Here is a 21,217-nt window from a genome sequence, read left to right as displayed (position 1 = left end):
TCAGAGCTCATTTAAAAGATGAAGTTTGCAGGAGTGGCAGGCCAGAGAACATGCCCAGGGGACTCATTAAAATGCTGTTTCCTGGAGCAGTATGGTCAGGGGAGGTCATTTCAGCTGAGGTGATAAGACCATGACTCCTGCCTGGTTCACTGCTACCCTAAGAGCAGTGAGGCTGGGTACTACAGGGTCTCCATTGGGCAGCTTCTCCCTTATTTTTTCCCCCAAATTTCTCCTGTGCTCAGTTTTAATCATGGATACTAAGCAGGATAGAAAAACATGAAATTTGAGTGCCTGGACTAAAGAACTGAGTCGGAGCCACTACAAGGCTACGAAGGCTCTTTCAACAAGGGGAGTTGGATGAGACAAGGTAGGGGAGAGACAGCTCTTCATTTACACTGGATCCCTAGGTTCTCTCAGCTGCCTATTTGCATCCACCTTCATCCCCAGAGAGGACTTGCAATGCTAGGAATCCTGGGGGAGTCTTTGACCTCCGATCTCAGACACAGTCATACACATGCCTATATCCCACCCTTCCAGAAGAAGCACCTCTTCTTTCTTTACTGTCTTGAGCATCTTTATCCCTTATGTGAACCTCAGGGCCATGAATGTTGTCAGGCAGCTATACCCCTGCCCATTTGAGGTAAGGGCTCTGTTTTTGTTTCAAGGAACTATGTGGGGTCTGGAAGTGTTGAGAAAGAGGGTCAACACCATACACTACTCTATTTCTCCAGTTCTCTAGTGCTTTGGACTTTATAGTTTACCCACTCCCTTCCAGGAACCTTGTACCTGGAGAAAAGTATGGACTTGGGTTCCTCTACATCCTGATGCTGGCCTCTGGATAAAAGGATTAGCATATAACCTTTAGTACATCTGCGTTGTTCTGGCTTCTAATAGTCTGATTGTGCCCTAAAATGGGTAATATCCCAAAGTGGACCATCTAGAATCAGCTGAAGTGCCTCTTCCCTAGAAGCCTAGTTGTCGCTAAAGTCCTATAAAAAAAGTCCTATAGTCACAGAAAAAGCCAATTGAAGTCAATGAAATTTTTATCGGGCAATGATATAGAAAAATAACTTATATAAATGTTTACAATTTTTTAGTTCCATATTGTTACTATCTGACCATGAAGTCCAGCAATGTCTCTCTGTTAATCATTGTCTCTGATAACTGTTCTTGGTTTTAGGTCCTCTTGCGCCAACAGCAGCTTTCCAGAAAGGGGGCTCTTGCTCTGTGACTCTGAGAACGAGAATTGTGATCCCAGACTATGTTCCCTGACCCTGCTTTTAAGATAGTCCTAGGGAAGAGGAACCAGAGAACAGAAAAGGAGGGAAAGCAGGGAACTTGGATCAGAGGAAGGAAGGAGGTGAATGGGATCATGATTCTTGATTATACTAGCTTACCTAAGCACTGCATCTTTTGCTCTTTGAAATCATATCCAAACTCTGGGGCAGAAATCTAGAGAAATGTGCCCAGCTAATTATTTTCCTTCCTTCATTGATCCATCCATTCAGCTTTTTACAGAAAAAAAAAAATTTATTAAGTCCAATATTTACCAGACACTGAGGTAAAAATTATTTTTGAGCTTGTCTTTTTGTGGTTGGCAATAGGCAAATATACACCGCCAATCAATGTTTTGGTTTTGTGAGGCAAGAGAAAGAGACCCGAACAAATGATGAGACACAGTTTTAAAGAGGACATTTTTCTGGTTGGTTTCTTGCCTAAACTTCACTGTAGCAAAAGCAGAGATGAGATTCTTATAGTACGCTTCAGATGTTCTGACCTTCACACATCCTTTGTCAGTACTACCCTGATCCTTCTTTACTTAGCTACCTTCTTTTTGTCCTTAGTCTGTAGCTTTTTTGTCACTTACTTGCAGAATCCTTTCCTAAAACTTCAGTTATATGGACTCTTAGTTTGTTATATTGTTCCTTATATATCAATAATCACCATTGGATCTATGCAGTTGTTTGTATGATGAATTTTTCACGTTCGTGAAATAACACTAGATCCGCTAGGTCCTTAGCAAATTGAAAGAAATAAATGAAAGAGCAGCTGGATCAGATGGCCTTTCTAACTTCAGGATTTTATGATCCTACCAATTAAATGTTTCAACTCTGAGATGTCCAGGCAGGTGACATAAACAGAATATTGGAGGAATAGGTACAGATGATACAAAGGACAGATGAAGAATTCTCCTCCAAAATGTTTCCTAATCTCCCCATCTACCTATGAAAGATCCTCACAAAGAGCCACCTAAGTAAATGCTACCCCACACACCCTCACAGCTGCACTTCCTCTTCATCCTCAACTCCTCTCACCCAGTACTATCACAAAAATTCATGATTCAGCAAGACCAGTATCCTTCCTGGTATTGCTTACATTTGTGAGATAGAGGTACCTGCTTTCCATGTTCAGAATCTTCCTGTGACTTTCAGGTGACAGGGTAGCTTTGGGTTACCTTTTCCCTTTTGTAGCTCACTCCTTTTCTCACAAATGCTTTGCCATGCTTTTGCAAAATTCTCCTGTCATTGTTTCCACATCTCCTTCCTAACAAACATGTTATCATTACCTGTAAATAGGCAAACATCCTTTGAACCGTTCCTACAGATTCACCTCTAAAACCTATACCACCATACTATCCAGTGCAGCCCAGAATTTACTTTCACTCCAGCAGAATAACGATATGCTCATCAAGAATACGAGGAAGTTACAAGAAAACAAGTGGTCCTAGAACCAATAGGCTCCTTTCTTGAAGAAGCTGTCAACAGCAACGAGCCATGAAAATAAAGACAGACATAACAACTAGGGAAGATGTCAAAGAGCTGCATTGTAAACAACACTTTTTAAACAATTTTTGAATTGCAACCCAAGTATTTTTTTAATCAGAGAACTACCTGGATTTTAAACAATGCCCAGTACATTTTGTTAATATAAAGAGAGAGAAACTTATCAACAAAGATGTTTGCTTGTGCTTATTCTCCTGGATACCTTATTAAAAGACATTTCTAAATGATTTGCTATTCCCAATATACCTGTTCCCCACTTGTCTGGTGCTTTTTCATAATTCAATTGAAAAATTCAGAAATCTGAAGAGCAAGCTTAGCTGCCAAGAGGAAAAGATTTCATTCCATGGGATATCTAATGTTCATCCCTCAGTGACCTGGAACACTACAAAGCTAGGGTGGGCAGCAGGAAAGCTTTCATTGAGAATCCATCTAGGTATAGGCAAAAACAAAACAAAACAAAACAAAAACACACACACACACAGAATGGAGCTCTGGAACTCCTCCTTGGGAAGTGGCTTCATCTTGATGGGCATTCTGAATGACAGTGGCTCTCCTGAGCTGCTCTGTGCCACAATTGCAGTCCTGTACATGTTGGCCCTGACTACCAATGGCCTGTTACTCCTGGTCATCACAATGGATGTCCGACTCCATGTACCCATGTACCTCCTGGTCGGGCAGCTCTCCCTCATGGACCTCCTCTTCACATCTGTTGTCACTCCCAAGGCCCTTGTGGATTTTCTGCACCAAGAAAACACCATCTCCTTTGGAGGCTGTGCCCTTCAGATGTTCCTAGCACTAGCATTGGGTAGTGCTGAGGACCTCCTACTGGCCTTCATGGCCTATGACAGGTATGTGGCCATTTGCCATCCTCTGAACTACATGGTCCTCATGAGGCCAAGGGTCTGCTGGCTCATGGTGGTCACTTCCTGGATTCTGGCATCCCTGAGCTCCCTAGGACACACCTTGTATACCATGCACTTCCCTTTCTGCATGTCCCGGGAAATCAGGCACCTGCTCTGTGAGATCCCACCTCTGCTGAAGTTGGCCTGTGCTGATACTTCCAGATATGAGCTCCTGGTATATGTGATGGGCGTGACTTTCCTCTTGCTTCCCCTCTCTGTCATTGTTGCTTCCTACATATTAATCTTATTTACTGTGCTCCACATGTCCTCAAATGAAGGAAGACAGAAAGCCCTTGTCACATGCTCTTCCCACCTTATCGTGGTTGGGATGTTCTATGGAACTGCCACGTTCATGTATGTCTTGCCCAGTTCTTTCCACAGCCCCAAGCAGGACAACATCATCTCTGTTTTCTACACAATCATCACCCCAGCCCTGAACCCTCTCATCTACAGCCTGAGGAATAGGGAGGTTGTGGGGGCCCTGAGGAGGGTCCTGGGAAAATACCTGTTGCTGGCACCTTCCACACTCTAGGAGAGGCTCATGGCTTGCCTTCTCCATTCCTTCTCCAAATCAGAGGAATCATGTACTCACGTAAGGCCAACGTTACCAGTTGCCATCAAGTTGATTCCAACTCATGGCGACCCCATGTATGCAGAGTAGGACTGTGCTCCATAAGATCTTCAAATCTATGGCCTTTCAGAAGCAGACCACCAGGACTTTCATCTAAAGCATCTCTGGGTGGGTTTGCAGCATGAAATTTTCCATTAGTAGTCAAGTGCATAACCGATAGTGCCATCCAGAGATGAGGCCACCACAGTAGGGTGAAAGAATTATAAACATAATCAGTTCAATCGATCTTTAATCTGATACACTATCTGAGATGATGCATATACTCTATAAATATCCTTTATTTTTTCGTTTGTATCTTGCGAGCATAGAGACCTTAAGCTGTGCTTACTTGGGACATATCATCCTGTCCTTGGAAGTTCATGCTATAAAAGTGAGTAGAAAAAGAAAAAAACAAAACAAAACATTGAATATGTGTCTTAAAGTTACTCTGTGGTAGGGCATCATCCTGACACAATTACTGAGTAGACATGGTTGCGGATAAAGTTTGAAATTCAACATAGTGTATCCCTGAGAAACAATGGTAGTCTTGGACTGACCAAACTCCAACAGCCTTTTAATACGAGAGGAAGACTGCTACCTTTTGTACTGGATCTTAGACAATTAATAGAGACAAGAAACCTCAAAACTATATTCAACTTTCTGTTTATGAGGTAGATGGATGCTTGACCAATTAGTAGGAAAGAATAATAGTTTTATGTGTACATTTGTACTCCAGACATTAGGAGCAGTTCATATTGATTACATAAATAAAGACAAATGCCTACATTGGGAAAGTACAAGAGGCTAGATAAGTGGAAACTGAAATTTTTGCTTGGAAACTTTCACAGAGTCTTTTTGAAATAGGACATTTTTACTCTGCCTAAAGTAAAATAGAAATAAAGAAATAGAATGTAAAAATATTCATATTAGGATACAATAACACTGAGGAAAATTTGTTGTGTATATTGTTTGAATAAAGGAATAAGTGACTTATATGTACATACAGAGGCATTTTGAAACATCAAAACAATTTCGAGGAGCTCATATTCTTGAGGTTAGTGTGTCTATATATATATACATATTTCCACATTAAAAAGGGATAAAATATATAATTCACTTTCTAGCTTGCTCAAACATACTTTATTATTATCATTTGATTTGTCACTGTGGGAAGATTTATAATAAAAGCTGGGAACTTAAATCCGTTGAATTAAGAAGTCCCGGAGTACCTTGGCTCCTCTATAGGGGACATTATTGTTGAGAAAAGTGAGAAGTGAAAACTCAGAAATACTTTCATTCTCTTCAGAAATAATTCTAAATTTCTTGATCTATATGACTAATCCAAAATCTAAAAGCTAAATCTAATCTATCAAACTCAATCAAGTTCATTACAAAAACTAAGAAAATTCAGAAATTTAGAAAGAAACAAAAATCACTTATAAATTTTTCCTTTCATTCTTTTGTTGTACATGTATGTATTTTACTAAATTATTACTTGCTGATTAAAGTCCTGGATTTTTGTCATTTAAAATTGGTGCACCTTCTTTCTTGTTATGGGAGTACTTTACCTCTGTCATACCTTCCAGGAAAAGTATTCTATTGCATCAACCTCTTTTAATTCTTTCCATATCAATTACTACCACTGAACAAAAGTGCTATAGCTGCCTATCACATTGAGTTTTGGTACAAGCTCCTAGTGCTAAAATTGAGACTGATTCTTGAGTATAATCATGAGTCTGGAACCAGACTGCCTGAGTTTTATTCCCAGGTCTAACACTTTCTGTCTGTGAGACCTGGGCATGTTATTTGAACCCTCTGTAAAAAGGGGCTTAAAAAGTACGTCCCTTGTAGAGCTGCGAATGTTAAACTAGTTCATATATGTAAAGTGCTTACAACAGTGTCTGGGACATAATAAGCTCTTTATGAGTATTTTCTATAATCATCAGTCCTGCTGGAACTCCTGAGCTACACTCTCCAGGGCAGTCATTCCAGCCCTCAAATGTCATGTCAAAACATTGTTAGTTACAGGTTGAATAGCCAGAAGGCATGCTGAAGTAGAGTTTGGAGTTCGTGTGGGATGTTTGTCAGGGACCAATTTGTATAAAAGGAAAGGGAGGAAGCAGCACTGGGCAGAGGGATAATAGAACTTGATGTAGACTCAACAAAGCTTGTCCAGCCCATCAAAAAGCTCTGTTCTGGAGTGAGAATTGCCAGACAGAGTCATCCTACGTCAGGCCCAACAGAGTGAACCCTTCCTAGCTCAGTCATGGATACTGGCTGCCCCAGAAAAGTGAGAACTGGGGACAAATGCTCTCTGCAACTGAGACAGACCCTAAAGTTGCTGGGAGCTGGAGGCTGTAGTTTGACTGCACTCCCAACAGCTGGGCAGCAGATTCTTCCTTTCCCAATGTCTACTTCCTCCTTCTCTCATCTTCAGTCCGAGATCTCAGCAGAGTAAATGAAAGTCTGAGGCAATCCTTGAATAATTTCTCTAGAGATTGCCAGGAAGGCTCCGAGGAAGACCTGGGCAGCACATCTTTGTGTCTACTGCATTATTTGATAGGCTGACTCAAGGGTTATGTAATTTTTTAGAATATACAATTACTTGAATTTGTAATTTACTATTAATTAAAGACACAAACTCCTGGTGTTATGTGGTAGTTTGTGGTCTTGTGTCCTATAGAGCTGCAAATAACTTCTCAAGAGTAAGATTTATAAATCTTTAACCACAATGGTTGCAATTTATTGCTCTCTGGGACCTCATCCAACTTTGTATTTAACCTGACAATCTTTTTTTCTAACATTCTAAAATAGCTTTCTTAATAAAATATATAAACCCTTGTTCCTCAAATGGTTTTTGAATTAGCTTTATCATCTTACAGTTTCCCTCACTAATAAATTAGTAAATATATCATCACTCCAGGGGAGAAAGATGTGGCAGTTTACAGCCTTGAAAACCCTATGGGGCAGTACTATTCTGTCCTATAAGGTCTCTATTCTATAAGTCAGAATAAACTCAATGGCAGTGGATTTGGTTTTGGTTTGGTTCCATTTGCAGGATGCGTGTTTTTAAATTCTGAAAATTATACTTCAGCATGAAGATGGAAGAAGGAAAAAAGATTTATGAGTCATCTATCTGACAAAGAAAATGATAGAGTATATACTTTATAAAATAGAAAATGTGTATTTTAATATCATTACCAATGATGATCAATGAGCATAAAAACGACTTAGATAGCCATCAATTCTAAGTGTGTGGATTACGGTATTACAACCAAGAAAACCCTATGGAGCAGCTGTACTGTGTAACACATGGGGTGGTCATGAGCTAGAATCTACTTGACAGCAACAGTTTTTGATTTTGTTTCTTTTAATAACCAGTGAGTTTGAGAATCTTTCCATGTGTTTTTGGGCCATTTGTAAATCTTCTTTGGTGAAATGTTTATTCAAATCCTTTGCTCATTTTTTGATAGGACTTTTTCTTGTTAAAGTGTAGGAGTCATTTATATATCCTGGGTATTAAACCCTTATCTGATACAAGGTTCCCAAAAATTATCTACCAAACTGTAGGTTGTCTCTTTACTTTGCTGAGAAAATCCTTTGATATACAACAGTTTTAAATTTTGATGAAGTCCCATTTATCTATTTTGTCATTTGTTGCTTGTGCTTTCTGTGTCATATCTAAGAGTCCATTGTTGAAGGCTAGGTTCCAAAGCATTGCCCCTATGCTCTCTTGTGAGAATTTTATGGTCTTAGGCCCCATATTTAGGTCTTTGATACATTTTCAGTTAGTTTTTTTTTAATATGGTGTGAAGTATGGGTCCAAATTTATTCGTTTGTGTATGGAAATTCAGTGGGCCCAGAATCATTTGTTGAAGAGATTATTATTTCCACAGGATAGATATAGCACCAATATCCTTTTGTTACATACCTATATGTAAACAGGAGCCACGAACAATCAAATTTTCAGTGAGGGGCTCAGTGAAATTCTGACAAGCATGTCTACAACCTCCTTTCCCATTCTGTGTGGTCCCACCTATCTCTAGCTAGAGATTGGATTCCTTTCTCCTTCTCAGGCTAGGAGTGGGTCTACTGGAATTGCAGGTAATTTGAAATCTAAAAACAAAATATCAGCCTTTTTAATTCACTAAACCAGTTCACCTCATTCTCAGATCCCAAATCGAAGTAAATACAAAGTATTTCTTGAGAAAAAAAACAATAAATTAAATCAAAGATAACTCCCCCAATATATCTACATAGTTAACAATATGTACATATCTCAGCAATAAGATTAGTCAGGAAATCATGTTGAGTGTGATACTCAGCTTTCCAACTGGTTCAGAAAAGGAAAAAACAAAAACCTTGTAAATTGCACAAAACAACAGCATGCATCTTAAAGGTAACTAGAACCTGGTCAGAAGCAACTAAAATCCAATAGTCCATTAAGGTATGCCTGTTAACATTACACTTATTTACAGAGTTTGTGAAGTCAAACATTCAGAATGTATCCATTTTCTTTCTACTGACAGGTAAACAGGAGTAAACATCAACGTGAAAAGAAAATCAAACTTCTGTAGCCAAATTTATCTTGCTGGGACTTTCCAGGATCCAAAGGTCCAGATCTTGTTTTAACTGACTACTGAAGTCACTCCTGAGGTTCACCCTTCAGCCAAAGATAAGACAGGCCCATAAAATGAAGAAGGAAAAAAAAAAAAAAAAAAAGCAAAAAAACATTTCCTTTGCTGAATGCTCAATACAGATAGTTGTCTTCCTCCTAGCAGGGTATAGAGAGTGTGCACTGTTGAGAGTGGTGTCCTATGACTACTATGTGGCTGTCTGCAAGCCCCTGCACTACTCCACCATCATGAACCTTTGTTCTGGAAAGGATTTTAATGAAGAGATCTATATCATGTGTTTTAGATACTGAGATAGATACTGATCTATAGATACTGAGAAAATTCCCATCACAGTTAAGTGTGAATATTGCTGTACCAATAGTGCTAGGAAGATGATCAAAACAAAAGAACTGATCAACTCTGCTGGGTGGTGGTAGTGGGAGGCTGATGATGACGCCATTGAAGAAGACTCTCCTTGAGTAGCAAACACTCTGGTTAGACAGGACTGGAGGAAAAAAGGGTATCTCAGACAGACAGAGACAGCAAGTGTAGAGAGAATCAGACATAAAAGAACAAGTATTTTAATATGGTTGAAGAAGAGGTTGTCTATGAGGAATGACCTAAAAGTAAATATAGAGAGGAAGGCTTCACGTGATGTATAAAGATTTTGGACTGCATCGTATAAATAATAAGGAGGCATTGAAAGATATTAAGCATTAAAGTGTCAAGATCAGACATAAGCACACATATGTCTTTTAAAACCATTTGCGTGATTATGTGGAACATGCGATTATGTTAGGATGAGCTAGACTATGCTGCATATTAAATTAAGTAGATATTTTATTTCCCTGTTTGAACTCAATAAAGCTTACTTCTGAGATGACTTTGCTGGTCAGCTGCCCTTCTTTACGATCAAGAAGCTTCCATCTATGACTCTGACATCAGTGGCAGCATCAACTTTTTTACACTTCACTGATACCATTCTGGTACAATCCTTTTGGATCTTATCTTGCATGGACCTCCTAATCTTCAAAATAAAATTTCAATATAGCATTCAGAGGGCTTTTCTTTAAATGCAATTCAAACCATGTTATTCTTCTGCTTCAAATTCTCCGGTAGAACTTGGAATAAAAATCCAAACTCCTAACTACGTCCACAAGCTTTACTTATTTTAAACCCTGAATATACCTAAAACACATTTCCCCACAGCCATTACACTCGGCCACAATGGCTTTCTTTCTCATCTCAAAAATGTTAAACTCATTCCAACATCTGAGCTTCGCGTTTGCTATTACCTTTCTCTGGAATGCTCTGCCTCTCAGACTTGGCACACACAACTCCTTCTCAACATTGTCAGCACATTGTCCACAAAATTGTAAGCTTCCCAGGGGTACCCTGAACATCTTATAGAAGACAGTGTCCTTCCTAGTCACTCTCTAGTTCCATCATTGTGTTTTCAGAACTTCTCTCTGAAATAATCTTATTTATCCATTCTGAAACATCCAAAAATGTATTTAAGTTAAAATGAAGAAATTAATAAAGATTTATCCAAGATGTAATGAGGTAATTTGGTCATAGTGATGTCATAAATATAAGAAACGTAAAAGTTCCTAGATACAAAGCAGTATATAATAGTGACAAATGCAAAAAGATAGTCAAGCTGGATGAGGCCTGAAAGTAAACTATTTGCCAAAGAGGAAGAAATATTAGATAGATGTCATGAAACACTGATTTTGTTATTGGTTTTCTAAACATGGGATAGTCACTTCCTCCACCACTTATCTGTCAGTTTGTCATACTGTGGTGGCTTGTCTGTTGCTGTGATACTGAAAGGAATGCCACCAGTATTTCAAATACTAGCAGGGTCACCCATGGTGATCAGGTTTCAGCAGAGCTTCCAGACTAAGATGAACTAGAAAGAAGGACCTGACAATTTACTTCTAAAGCAGATTGGCCAGAGAAAAGCTTAGGAACAGCAGAGGAACATTGTCTGATATAGCACTGGAAGATGAACCTTCAGGTTGGAAGGCACTCAAAAGACGACTGGGGAAGAGCTGACTCCTCAAAGTAGAGTCATTCTTAATTACATGGATAGAGTAAAGCTTTCATGACCTTCATTTGCTGATTTGGCATGACTCAAACTGAGAAGAAATAGCTGCAAACATCCATTAATAATCAGAACTTGGAATGCATGAAGTATGAATCAAGGAAATTTGGAAGTTGTCAAAAATGAAATGGAATGCATAAAGATCAATATCTTAGGCATTAGTGAGCTGAAATGGGCTGGTACTGGCCATTTTGAAGCTGATAATAATGTAGTCTACAATGCCAGGAATGACAAATTAAAGAAGAATGGCATCACATTCATCTTCAAAAAGGGTATTGTGGGATGATATCAAGGACGTTATTCATGAAGAAAGCAAAATGTAATTCAAAAGGCAGGAAAGAAAGAAAAGACCAAAATGAATGCCAGGACAGACTCTGAAACTTGCCCTTGGATGCAAAGTAGCTAAAGCACATAAAAGAAATGATGAAGTGAAAGAGTTGAACAGAAGATTTCAAAGGGTAGCTCAAGGAGACAAATTATTTAGATGAAATGTGCAAAGATCTGGAGTTAGAAAACGAAAATGGAACAACACTGTCAGTGTTTCTCGAGCCAAAAGAACTGAAGAAAAAATTTGACTCAAGTTGCAATATTGAAGCATCCCTGGGCAAGATATTGAAGGACAGAGGAAGAATCAAGGTTAGATTGAAGGAATACACAGAGTTACTGTGCTGAAATGTATTGGTAGATGTTCAACCATTTCAGGAGGCAGTATATGATCAGAAACCGATGGCACTGAAGGAAGAAGTCCAAGCTGCACTGAAGGCTTAGCAAAAAATAAGACTCCAGGAATTGGCAGAACACCAATTGAGATGTCTCAACAAACAGATGTAAGGCTGGAAGTGCTCAGTAGTCTATGCCAAGAAATTTGGAAGACACTTACCTGGACAACTGACTGGAAGAGATCCATCTTTGTTCCCATTCCAAAGAAATGTGATCCAATGGAATGAAAAACCTATCAGACAATATCATTAATATCACATGCAAGTATAGTATTGCTGAAGATAATTCAAAAGCAGTTGCAGCAATGCATCGATAGGGAACTACCAGAAATTCAAGCCAGCTGTAGAAGAGGACATGGAATGAGGAATATAACTGCTGATGTCAGATGGATCTTGGCTGAAAGCAGAGAATACCAGAAAGATCTTTCAGTGTGTTTTATTAACTATGCAAAGACATTCGACTGTGTGGGTCTTAACAAATTATGGATAACATTGTGAAGAAGAATGGGAATTCCAGAACCCTTAATTGTGCTTTTGTGGAACCTGTACACAGACCAAGAGGAATTAAATTAAATGATGTCTACAGTCACTTCCAGTTCTAATATAGCGTTGAGTCTCAAATCATTCCTTATAACTCACAAACTTTATATATGTGCAGGTATCACTGACTTTGTTATTAGGACATTGATGAGCCTGGTGCAATTCTTCCCAGTTAAGATGGAGAAAGTAGTGGAGATGATCCTGGCTTTAGTCAGCAAAAAAGTGAGTGAACCTACAATAGCCAGGTTTCATGACCTCTAGGGCAACAGAGAGCCAGGCTCTGTCCTAAGGGGAGGTTGCATTCTTTTGTTAATTTATGGTCTTCTCCTGCTTTTCTTTCCTGAGGGAAATGTGTCCTAAGCAGAGTAAACTCACCCTGGAAATGTTGGACCAGGGCAAAAAGATTTTATTAATCTCACTGAACATTTATCCAGCATCCTTTACCCACAAAATGAGCTGGCAAGCCAAAGAGTCATTCAGACCCCTATGGACTTCCTGAGGTTCTGTTTCCACATTCCTGACTCTGACTAAATCGACACTGACTTTTCATAAAAGCAAGGATCCCTGACATGGCCTGTTCTCTGTCCAGATGCAGGATGTCTCATGAGGTGTGTGGAATGTTACCCTTACCTTCAACTCCCTATTCCCAGTTAAAAGCTATTGAACCTTGCAGTGCTTTTGTAACTCCCAGGTCCTCTCTGTAAAGAACTTACGTGTAGCAAGCACCCCTCAATAAATGACTGATGAGGGTTGGAGAATAAATATCCCTGATCTCACAAACCTTAGGGGAGGCAGAACTCTGAGATACATGTTCTACACTGCTTCTCAGAATTCCCAAGAGGATTAAGACCAAGTTGTCTGCCATAATTTGCTTGATGACACAACCTTTTCCTTCCTGTCTTACTTTCCCATCCTACTAGTATTTCCTGAGATCACTTCCCAGATAAATTATTTGCACTCAAATCCTTGTTTTGGAGCCAGCATCTGTGGAAACTCAAAATAAGACATGTTGTTTTTGCATCAGTGAGTTGATTCTGACTTATAGCAAATCCATATGACAGAGTAGAATTGCACCATACGGTTTCCTAGGCTGTAATCTTTACTGGACCTGATTACCAGGTCTTTTCTCCTGTGGAGCTGCTGGTGAATTTTAACTGCCAACCTTTCAGTTAACAGCCGAATGCTTAACCATGACATATTCACTGTTTATAATTATTTCTTGTATGCTTCAAATTGTCTTAGAATTCAGCCTGTCTCTACCTAATCTCCTTATGTTCACTGAAAATTGTGTTCTTTGGGTGTCAAGCTGGGGGAGCTAGAGGAGGAAGGGAAGATATGGGCAAGGTTCTGTTTCAGCAAATTTTTGCCTTATTAGGTAAGATTTCTCCATTTTCTGGAGAAATAGAGAAATCTTTATTCTAGAATTAGTCATAAATAAAATTCTACTTAATTATGCTTCCAGTTTGAAGTACTTGTTTTTCATATATATGTGTGTGTGTGTGTGTGTATAATTTTTTTTTAACTATTGAATTGTTGGATTTTTCTTCTAAACTTTATTCTATAATTTTTTCTTATTCTCAGTTTATTGGCCTGAAGTAAGTTCTTAAAAAAAATATTTATACCTTTATGGGTATTTTGGACCCCTGGTGCCATAGTGATTAAGAACTCAGCTGCTAACCCAAAGGTCAGTAGTTTGAATCCACCAGACGCTCCTTGGAAACCCCGTGGGGCAGTTCTATTCTGTCATATATGGTCACTGTGAATCAGAATCAACTTGACGGCAACAGGTTTCGTTTTTTGGTTTTTATGGGTATTTTAGTTGCAATTTGGAAGGAGTTGTATGAGACACTCAAATTCACTTTTTAATTAGTTCAGTAAACATTTATTGAGTAACAGTCCTGTGCCAGTTACCATGCTAGTGTCATGGTTAAGATTGTGTGTCAACTTGGCTGGGCCAAGTTTTCAGTGTTTTGGCAGTCGTATAATGTTGTGATCACTTCCCTGTTGAGATTTGATATGTGATCACCACCATAATAGGATCTGCTGTGAATAGTCAGTCAGTTAAAAGGGAGTTTCCTTGGGCAGGTGGCCTGCATCTGAATACAAGCACATGTTCTGGCAAGGCTTGGGGATCTTGCTTGTTTTGGATTCTGCAGCTGGCTCCTGTTTGTCTGACTTCTGGTTCTTGGGACTTGAACTAGCAGCTTACGGGGGGTCTTGCCTGCCGACTTTGGGATTCATGGATCTTCACAGCTTGTAAGCAAGAGCCCTGCTCTCTGACTTGCTGACCTTGGGTATGCCAGCCCTTGTGACTACGTGAATCCAGAGAATCCTCTATCCTGATCCACAGATCTGAGATGTTCCAGCCTCTACAACTGGATGAGCCATTTCCTTGACATAAATCTCTCTCTCAATCTCTGTCTCTATATATTGATTTATATGCTTTACTGGTTTTGCGTCTCTAGAGAACCCAGCCTAAGACAGCTACGGATGTAATAGGGAACAAAGCACACCTAGTTTCTGCCCTTTTAGCACTTGCACAGTAGAGGAGTATGCTAACAGGCTAACCTAGAGGTCAGAAGAAAACAAACAAACATTGGTTTAGAATGGAACAAACCAAGCTTCAGTCTTTTTTGCACCAAAAGAAGGAGAGATATGGGGATTTAGTGGGCTCAAAATATAGTCAGTAAAATAAAACAATACACACTACTGGGTTTTGCAAAGAGGACATTGGGTGATGTTGGGGCAAAGAATGGTGGGCGAGCTCATGTAGGGTTCTTGGCAGGAGGCAGATATTAAGGGAGTGAGGAGTACAGCGCAAAAGTGTGCCACTTCCAGATCTAAGCCATAAAAAACATGTACATTTCATCCCCCAGGATATCTTTCTTTTTGGGCTCCCCAGAATGAAGATGACTTTTGTGATCAACCTGGGAACCACATGTTGAAGGTGGTATCTCCACAACATGGAAAAATCTGAGTTCTTGAAGCACCCACTGTGGAGAAGAGCAGTCGAAGACAGCCTCCAGCCAAGAACATCTGCACTGAACTGTTACATGAGTAAGAAATACAATTTTATTAGGTCATGCTACTGTGATTCCTGGGTTTTCTGATATAGCAGGCAATAAGTGTTACCTTAATGTATAAAGAGTGAACAATTCAAAGTAGAAGTAGATTCAGTGATTATAAATGCTTTTCCAAGAAATTTATTGCCAAAGGAAAAAGAAAAGGGGGCGGGGGGGGGAAGGATTTAGAGAAATAGTCTAAAAGGAGTGGGAAACCAAGAGATTATTTCTTTGAACAGGGAAATATTGATCATACCTGGAAGCTAGATCAGAGGATCACAAGAGAGCTAAAGATACTAGAAGAAGAGCATGTCAGTGAAGGAGCAAAGAGCAGGCAGTGAAGAAGAGAAAGTTAGAATCTCAGTAGTAATTGCAGAAGTCAACCCTAAATGGGGAAGGAGCACTTATTCCTCTCAAATAAAAGGCCAAGATAGTTCCCAGATAAGATAATTAAGAGGTGAAAGAAAAGAGGCATCTGAAGGAATTAGTCACCTACGACCTTTATTTTGTCTATGAAGTAGAAAGCAAGAGTGAAAGGCAGACGTGTAAGGAATTAATTCATTATGATGATAAACCAACAACCCCAAACAAAAGCTAGGACCTTGGTAATATCTTCCATCTAACTATGTGGCCATCCCCAATCCATTTCCCTGCCTCCTTTCATTTTAGTATTTTCCAAAATCCTGTGTTCCTCGTTCTCTTTTATAGTTTTATATACATGTATTCTCAAAAAGTTAATTTTATTTGAGATTTTAATGCTACAAATGGGGTCTAAAAAAACACAAACCAAATCTGTTGCTGTCGAGCCAATTCCAATTCATAGTGATCCTATAGGACAGAGTAGAACTGCCCCACAGAGTTTCTAAGGAGCACCTGTTGGGTTTGAGCTGACGACCGTTTGGTTAGCAGCCGTAACACTTAACCACTACAGCACCAGTGATGTGTAATCTTTAGAACTTTCCTTTTTTTCACTTAACACTAGATTGCTCAGTTATTAATGGAGCCCTGGTGACACAGTGGCTAAAGTGCTCAGCTAATAGCGGAAAAGTCACCTATTGAAACCCACCAGCTGCTCCCCAGTCTGCTTCCACAGCCTTGGGCATTTGCACTCTCTCCTATAGGGCTGCTACGAGTTAGAATCTACTCGGTGGTATCGGGTTTGGTTTTGGTTTGAGTTATTCATATTGTTGCATGTTTCCCTAGTTTAATTGTTTTGATTGCAATATAATATCCCTATGTATGAAACTTTATCCATTCCTCTGTTTATGGCATAAGGGTTGTTTCCCATTTTGCAAAGTGCTGCTCTTCCATTTTACATGTGCACAAGTTCATTTGGGGTGCATTCTTTTTTACAATGAGAAAAGTAAAAATATATTTAATTATATTTCTTTGTTTGGACTTGTGCAATAACTTTCTTGGGTATATTATTTATTTTATTATATAAAAAATACAAAACACAACATTTGCCAATTCAACATTTGTCCCTTTGGAATTCAAGGAGACCAATTACATCAATCATGTGCTTTGTCTTTTATAATCCAAAAAGGAAAACCTTATTTTTTTATTTTTTTAAAGTCAAAAGCAAAATGGAATGATAACTCCTGCAGGACTTTTCAGCATTTACTGGAGAAACGAATGATTAAGGAGATGCTGAAAAATGAGAAGGATATGGCAAGGAATTGGGTGAGAGATCAGAATGGCCGGAACTAAAGCAGTGATGGGTGGAGACAGATGCTGTGTCATCATCAGAGCTCCAAGCTGCTGAGCCCACTGGTCACCAACACTGGGGGTACACAATACATACCTACATGCGCAAGCAGGCACATGTGTTAAAGGGAGGAGAAAGGAGGAACAAAGAACTGAAAAGCACAGGAAGGTCCAGTAAATCAGTGCTTGGATGCTAGGTCAAGGTAAATGAAGACCTGATATTTACAGAAAAACTGGAGTCCAATTCCCTCTAGTTTGTACTATTCCAGAGTAGAGGCCCAAAGGGGGTCAGATGGCAGCATTTTACAGAACCCATGAAACATACTTTATAATTTGAAGAGAGGGCTGGCCAGGGGCTTCTTAAGTCAGTTACTCACAATGTGTGGTTAGTGATTTAGAAACAGCCTCAGCAAGTCCATATGGGGGAAAACACATTCTAAGGCTTCAGTGCTCATTTAGTGGGTGAAGTTTATGAGAGTGGCAGTTCAGGTAACACACCCAGGGGACTCATTAAAATGCTGTTTCCTAGAGCAGCATTTTCAAGGGAGGTCATTTCAGCTGAAGTAATAAAATGCCGACTTCTGGCCAACTGCCACCCCAAGAACAGCAAGGCTGGGCACTACAGGGCCTCCATTGGGAAGCTTCTCCCTTTTTCCTCCAAATTTCTCCTGTACTCAGTTTTTGTCACGGATACCAAGCAGGACAGAAATACATGACAATTTGAGTGCCCGGACTAAATAACTGAGTCGGAGTCACTACAAGACTGAGAGGGATATCTCAATAAGAGGAGTTGGATGAGACAAGGTAGTGAGAGATAGATCCTACTTCCCCTGGATCTCTAGGTTCTCTCAGCTACCTGTTTGCATCCACCACCATCCCCAGAGAGGACTTGCAATGCTAGTAAAATGGAAGAATCTTTGACTTCTGATCTCGGACACAGTCATACACACACCTACATCCCACCCTGCCAGACAAACCACTTCTTTCTCTACCTTCATGAAAATCTTCATCCCTCGTATGAACCTCGGGTCCATCAGTGTGGTCAGGCAGCTGTACCCTTCCACATTTGAGGTAAGGGCTCTGTCTTTGTTTCAAGGAACTACGTGGGGTCTGGAAGAGCCGAGAAAGAGGGTCAACACCTTACACTTCTCTGCTTTTCCAGTTCTCTAGTGCCTTGGGCTTAATAGTTTACTCACTCCCTTCTAGGCACCTTGTACGTGGAGAAAGTATGGACTTGGTTTCCTATACTTCCTGTTGCTGGCCTCTTGATAAAAGTCTCAGTACTTAACTTTTGGCACATCTGGGTTATTTTGGCATCTAATAGTCTGATTATGCCCCAAAATGGGTAGTACCCCAAAGGGGACCATCTGGAAATAGTTGAAGAGCCTCTTCCCTAGATGCCTACTTGACACTAAAGTACTATGTGGTTGTTGTTATGTGCTGTCAAGTCAGTTGCAACTCATAGAGACCCTCTGTAGGACAGAGTAGAACTACCCCATGGAGTTTTTGAGGAGCAGCTGGTGGATTAAAACTGCTTTCCTTTTGGTAAGCAGCCAAGCTCTTCACCATTGTGCCACCAGGGCTATAGCCACAGAAAAAGCCAAATGAAGTCAATGAAATTTTTACTGAGCATTAATACAGAGAACTTATAAAAATGTTTTCAGATTTTTGGTTCCATGTTAATTGACTCTGTCTGACCATTTCCCATGAAATTCAACAATGTTCCTGTATTAAGCATAGTCTCTGATGACTTCTCTTGGTTTGAGGCCCCCATGCACCATCAATAGCTTTCTAGAAAGGGGATTCTTCTTCTGTGACTGAGAAGAAGAACTGTGATCCCAGTGTATGTTTGTTGACCCTGCTTTTAAGACAGGGTTGGGGAAGAGGAGCCAGAGAATAGAAAAGGAGGGAAAGCAGGGACCTTGGTTCAGAAAGAGGAAGGCAGGTGAAAAGGATCATGATTGTTTTTTGCTTTTTTTCACAGTTCCATCTTTATTTATGTATTTTTTATTGTCCTTTAGATGAAGGTTTACAGAACAAGCTAGTTTCTCTTTAAACAGTTGGTACACATATTGTTTTATGACATTGGTTAACAACCCCACAACATGTCAACACTGTCTTATCCCAGTCTTGGGTTCCCTATTACTGGCTTTCCTTTCCCCTCCTGCCTTCTAGTCCTTGCCCCTGGGCTGTCCTTTGGACTAATTTTTCCCTTGTATCTTTAGTTTTCTTCATTCTTCCTTGCTCCTGAAGGGGTGAGACCAGTGGAGTATCTTAGATGGCCACTCACAGGCTTTTAAGACCCCAGATGATACTCACCAAAGTAGAATGTAGAACCTTTTCTTTATAAACTATGTTATATCAATTGAGCTAGATGTTGCCTGAGACCATGGTCTCCATAGCCCTCAGCCGAGCAATTCAGTCCCTCAGGGAGTTTAGATTTGTCTATGGAGCTTCCGTGATCTTGCCTTGTGCAAGTTGTGTTGGCTTCCCCAGTGTTGTGTACTGTCTTACCCTAAAGAGACAATAGATAAGTGGTAAATTTGGTGAAGGGTAACAAAGGGTCATGATTCTTGATTACACTGGCTTACTTAAGCACTACATCTTCAACTCTTTGAAATCCTGTCCAAACTCCTGAGGCAGAAATCTACAGAAATATGCCCAGCTAAAGATTTTCCTTCCTCCATTCATCCATTCATTTTTTATTGAAAAAACAAAACAAAGGCAAAAGATTTCCAGTCTAATAATTATCAGGCATTGAGGTAAGAATCATCTTTGAACTTGTCTTCTTTGTGGTTGTCAATAGGCGAAGATAGCCAGCCAGTCAATGTTTTGGTTTTGTGAGGCAAGAGAAAGACCTCAGACCCCAAGGAATGAGGAGATACAGTTTTAAAGAGGGCATTCTTCTGATAGGTTTCTGGCCTAGAGTTCACCGTGGCAAAACTGCAGGGAGGAGATTGTTGCACTATGTTTCAGATGTTCTGACCTTCACACATTCCTCTCTCAGTATTACCTGGATCCTTCTTACCTACCTTCTGTTCATCCTCAGTCTGTAGTTTTTTGTCATTTACTTATAGAGTCCTTTCCCAAAATTTCAGCTCTGTGGACCCTTAGTTTGTTACATTGTTCTTTATATATCAATAATCACCACTGGGTGTATGTAGTTGTTTGTGTGATGAATTTTACACATCTATTTTTTTTTTTATGAAATAACCCTAGACCAAGTAGGTCCTTAGCAAATATTTATTGAATGAATAAAATGGTAGCTGGATCAGATGGCCTTTCCACCTTCAGGATTTTATGATCCTACCAATTAAATATTCCAACTCTGAGATGGCCAGGGTGCTGACATAAACAGAATACTGGAAGAATTGGTGCAGATGATACAAAGGACAGATGAAGAATTCTCTTCTCCTCTAAAATATTTCCTAAGCTGCTCATCAAGCTGTGAAAGATCCTCATTCACAAAGAGCCAGCTAAGTAACTGCTGCACCACAAATCACACAACTCTACCTCCTCTTCACCTTCAACTCCTCTCCCCTAGTACTATCACTTGAATTCATGATTCAGGAGAACCAGTATCCTTCCTAGTATTGCTTACGTTTGTGAGATAGAGGCATCTGCTTTCTAAGTTCAGAATCTTACTGTGACTCTCAGGTGACATGATAGCTTCGGGTTACGTTTTCTTGTTTCTAGTTCATTCCTTTTATCATATGCCCTAAACACAAACACCTTGACAAGCTTTTGCAAATTCAACCTATTATCTTTTCTATGTCTCCTTCCAAACAAACATGTTATCATTACCCGTAAATATTCAAACACCTTTTTTAATGTTCCTACAGATTTACCGCCAAAATCTCTACCACTGTACACACGGTGCCGCCCAGAATTTATTTTCATTCCAGCAGAATAGCAGTATGCTCATCAAGAATACAAGGAGAGTGCAAGAGAACAAGTGATCCAAAAGCCAATAGGGTCCTCTCTTGAGGAAGATGTCAACAACGATGAGCTGTGCAAGTTAAGGCAGACATAATAACTAGGGGGGAAGATATCAAAGATCTGCATTACAAAGAGAACCACCTAGATTTTAAATGAATCCCTAACACATTTTGTTACCATAAAAACAGAAACATCTATCTACAGTGATGTTTGCTTGGGCTTATTCTCTTGG

The 21,217-nt window shown here is 39.7% G+C and overlaps 1 protein-coding gene across 1 annotated transcript; it reads left to right on the top strand.

Annotated features, from left to right (window-relative positions):
* The first annotated feature begins 3,266 nt into the window (after positions 1-3,266).
* Positions 3,267-4,238, top strand: LOC100662454 (olfactory receptor 2AG2). The gene has a single exon (XM_010602552.3). The coding sequence runs from the start codon at positions 3,267-3,269 to the stop codon at positions 4,215-4,217; it is 951 nt and encodes a 316-aa protein (XP_010600854.2). The 3' UTR covers positions 4,218-4,238.
* The last annotated feature ends 16,979 nt before the right edge of the window (positions 4,239-21,217 follow it).

This window comes from Loxodonta africana, chromosome 7, assembly GCF_030014295.1.
Source record: "Loxodonta africana isolate mLoxAfr1 chromosome 7, mLoxAfr1.hap2, whole genome shotgun sequence".
NCBI classification, from domain to species: domain Eukaryota; kingdom Metazoa; phylum Chordata; class Mammalia; order Proboscidea; family Elephantidae; genus Loxodonta; species Loxodonta africana.
Note: the sequence above shows the minus strand (reverse complement) of the source record. Positions and strands in the feature narration are given on the sequence as shown.

Excerpts from the sequence above, each read along its gene's own strand:
- LOC100662454 (XM_010602552.3), top strand. The coding sequence starts at position 3,267 with ATGGAGCTCTGGAACTCCTCCTTGGGAAGTGGCTTCATCTTGATGGGC.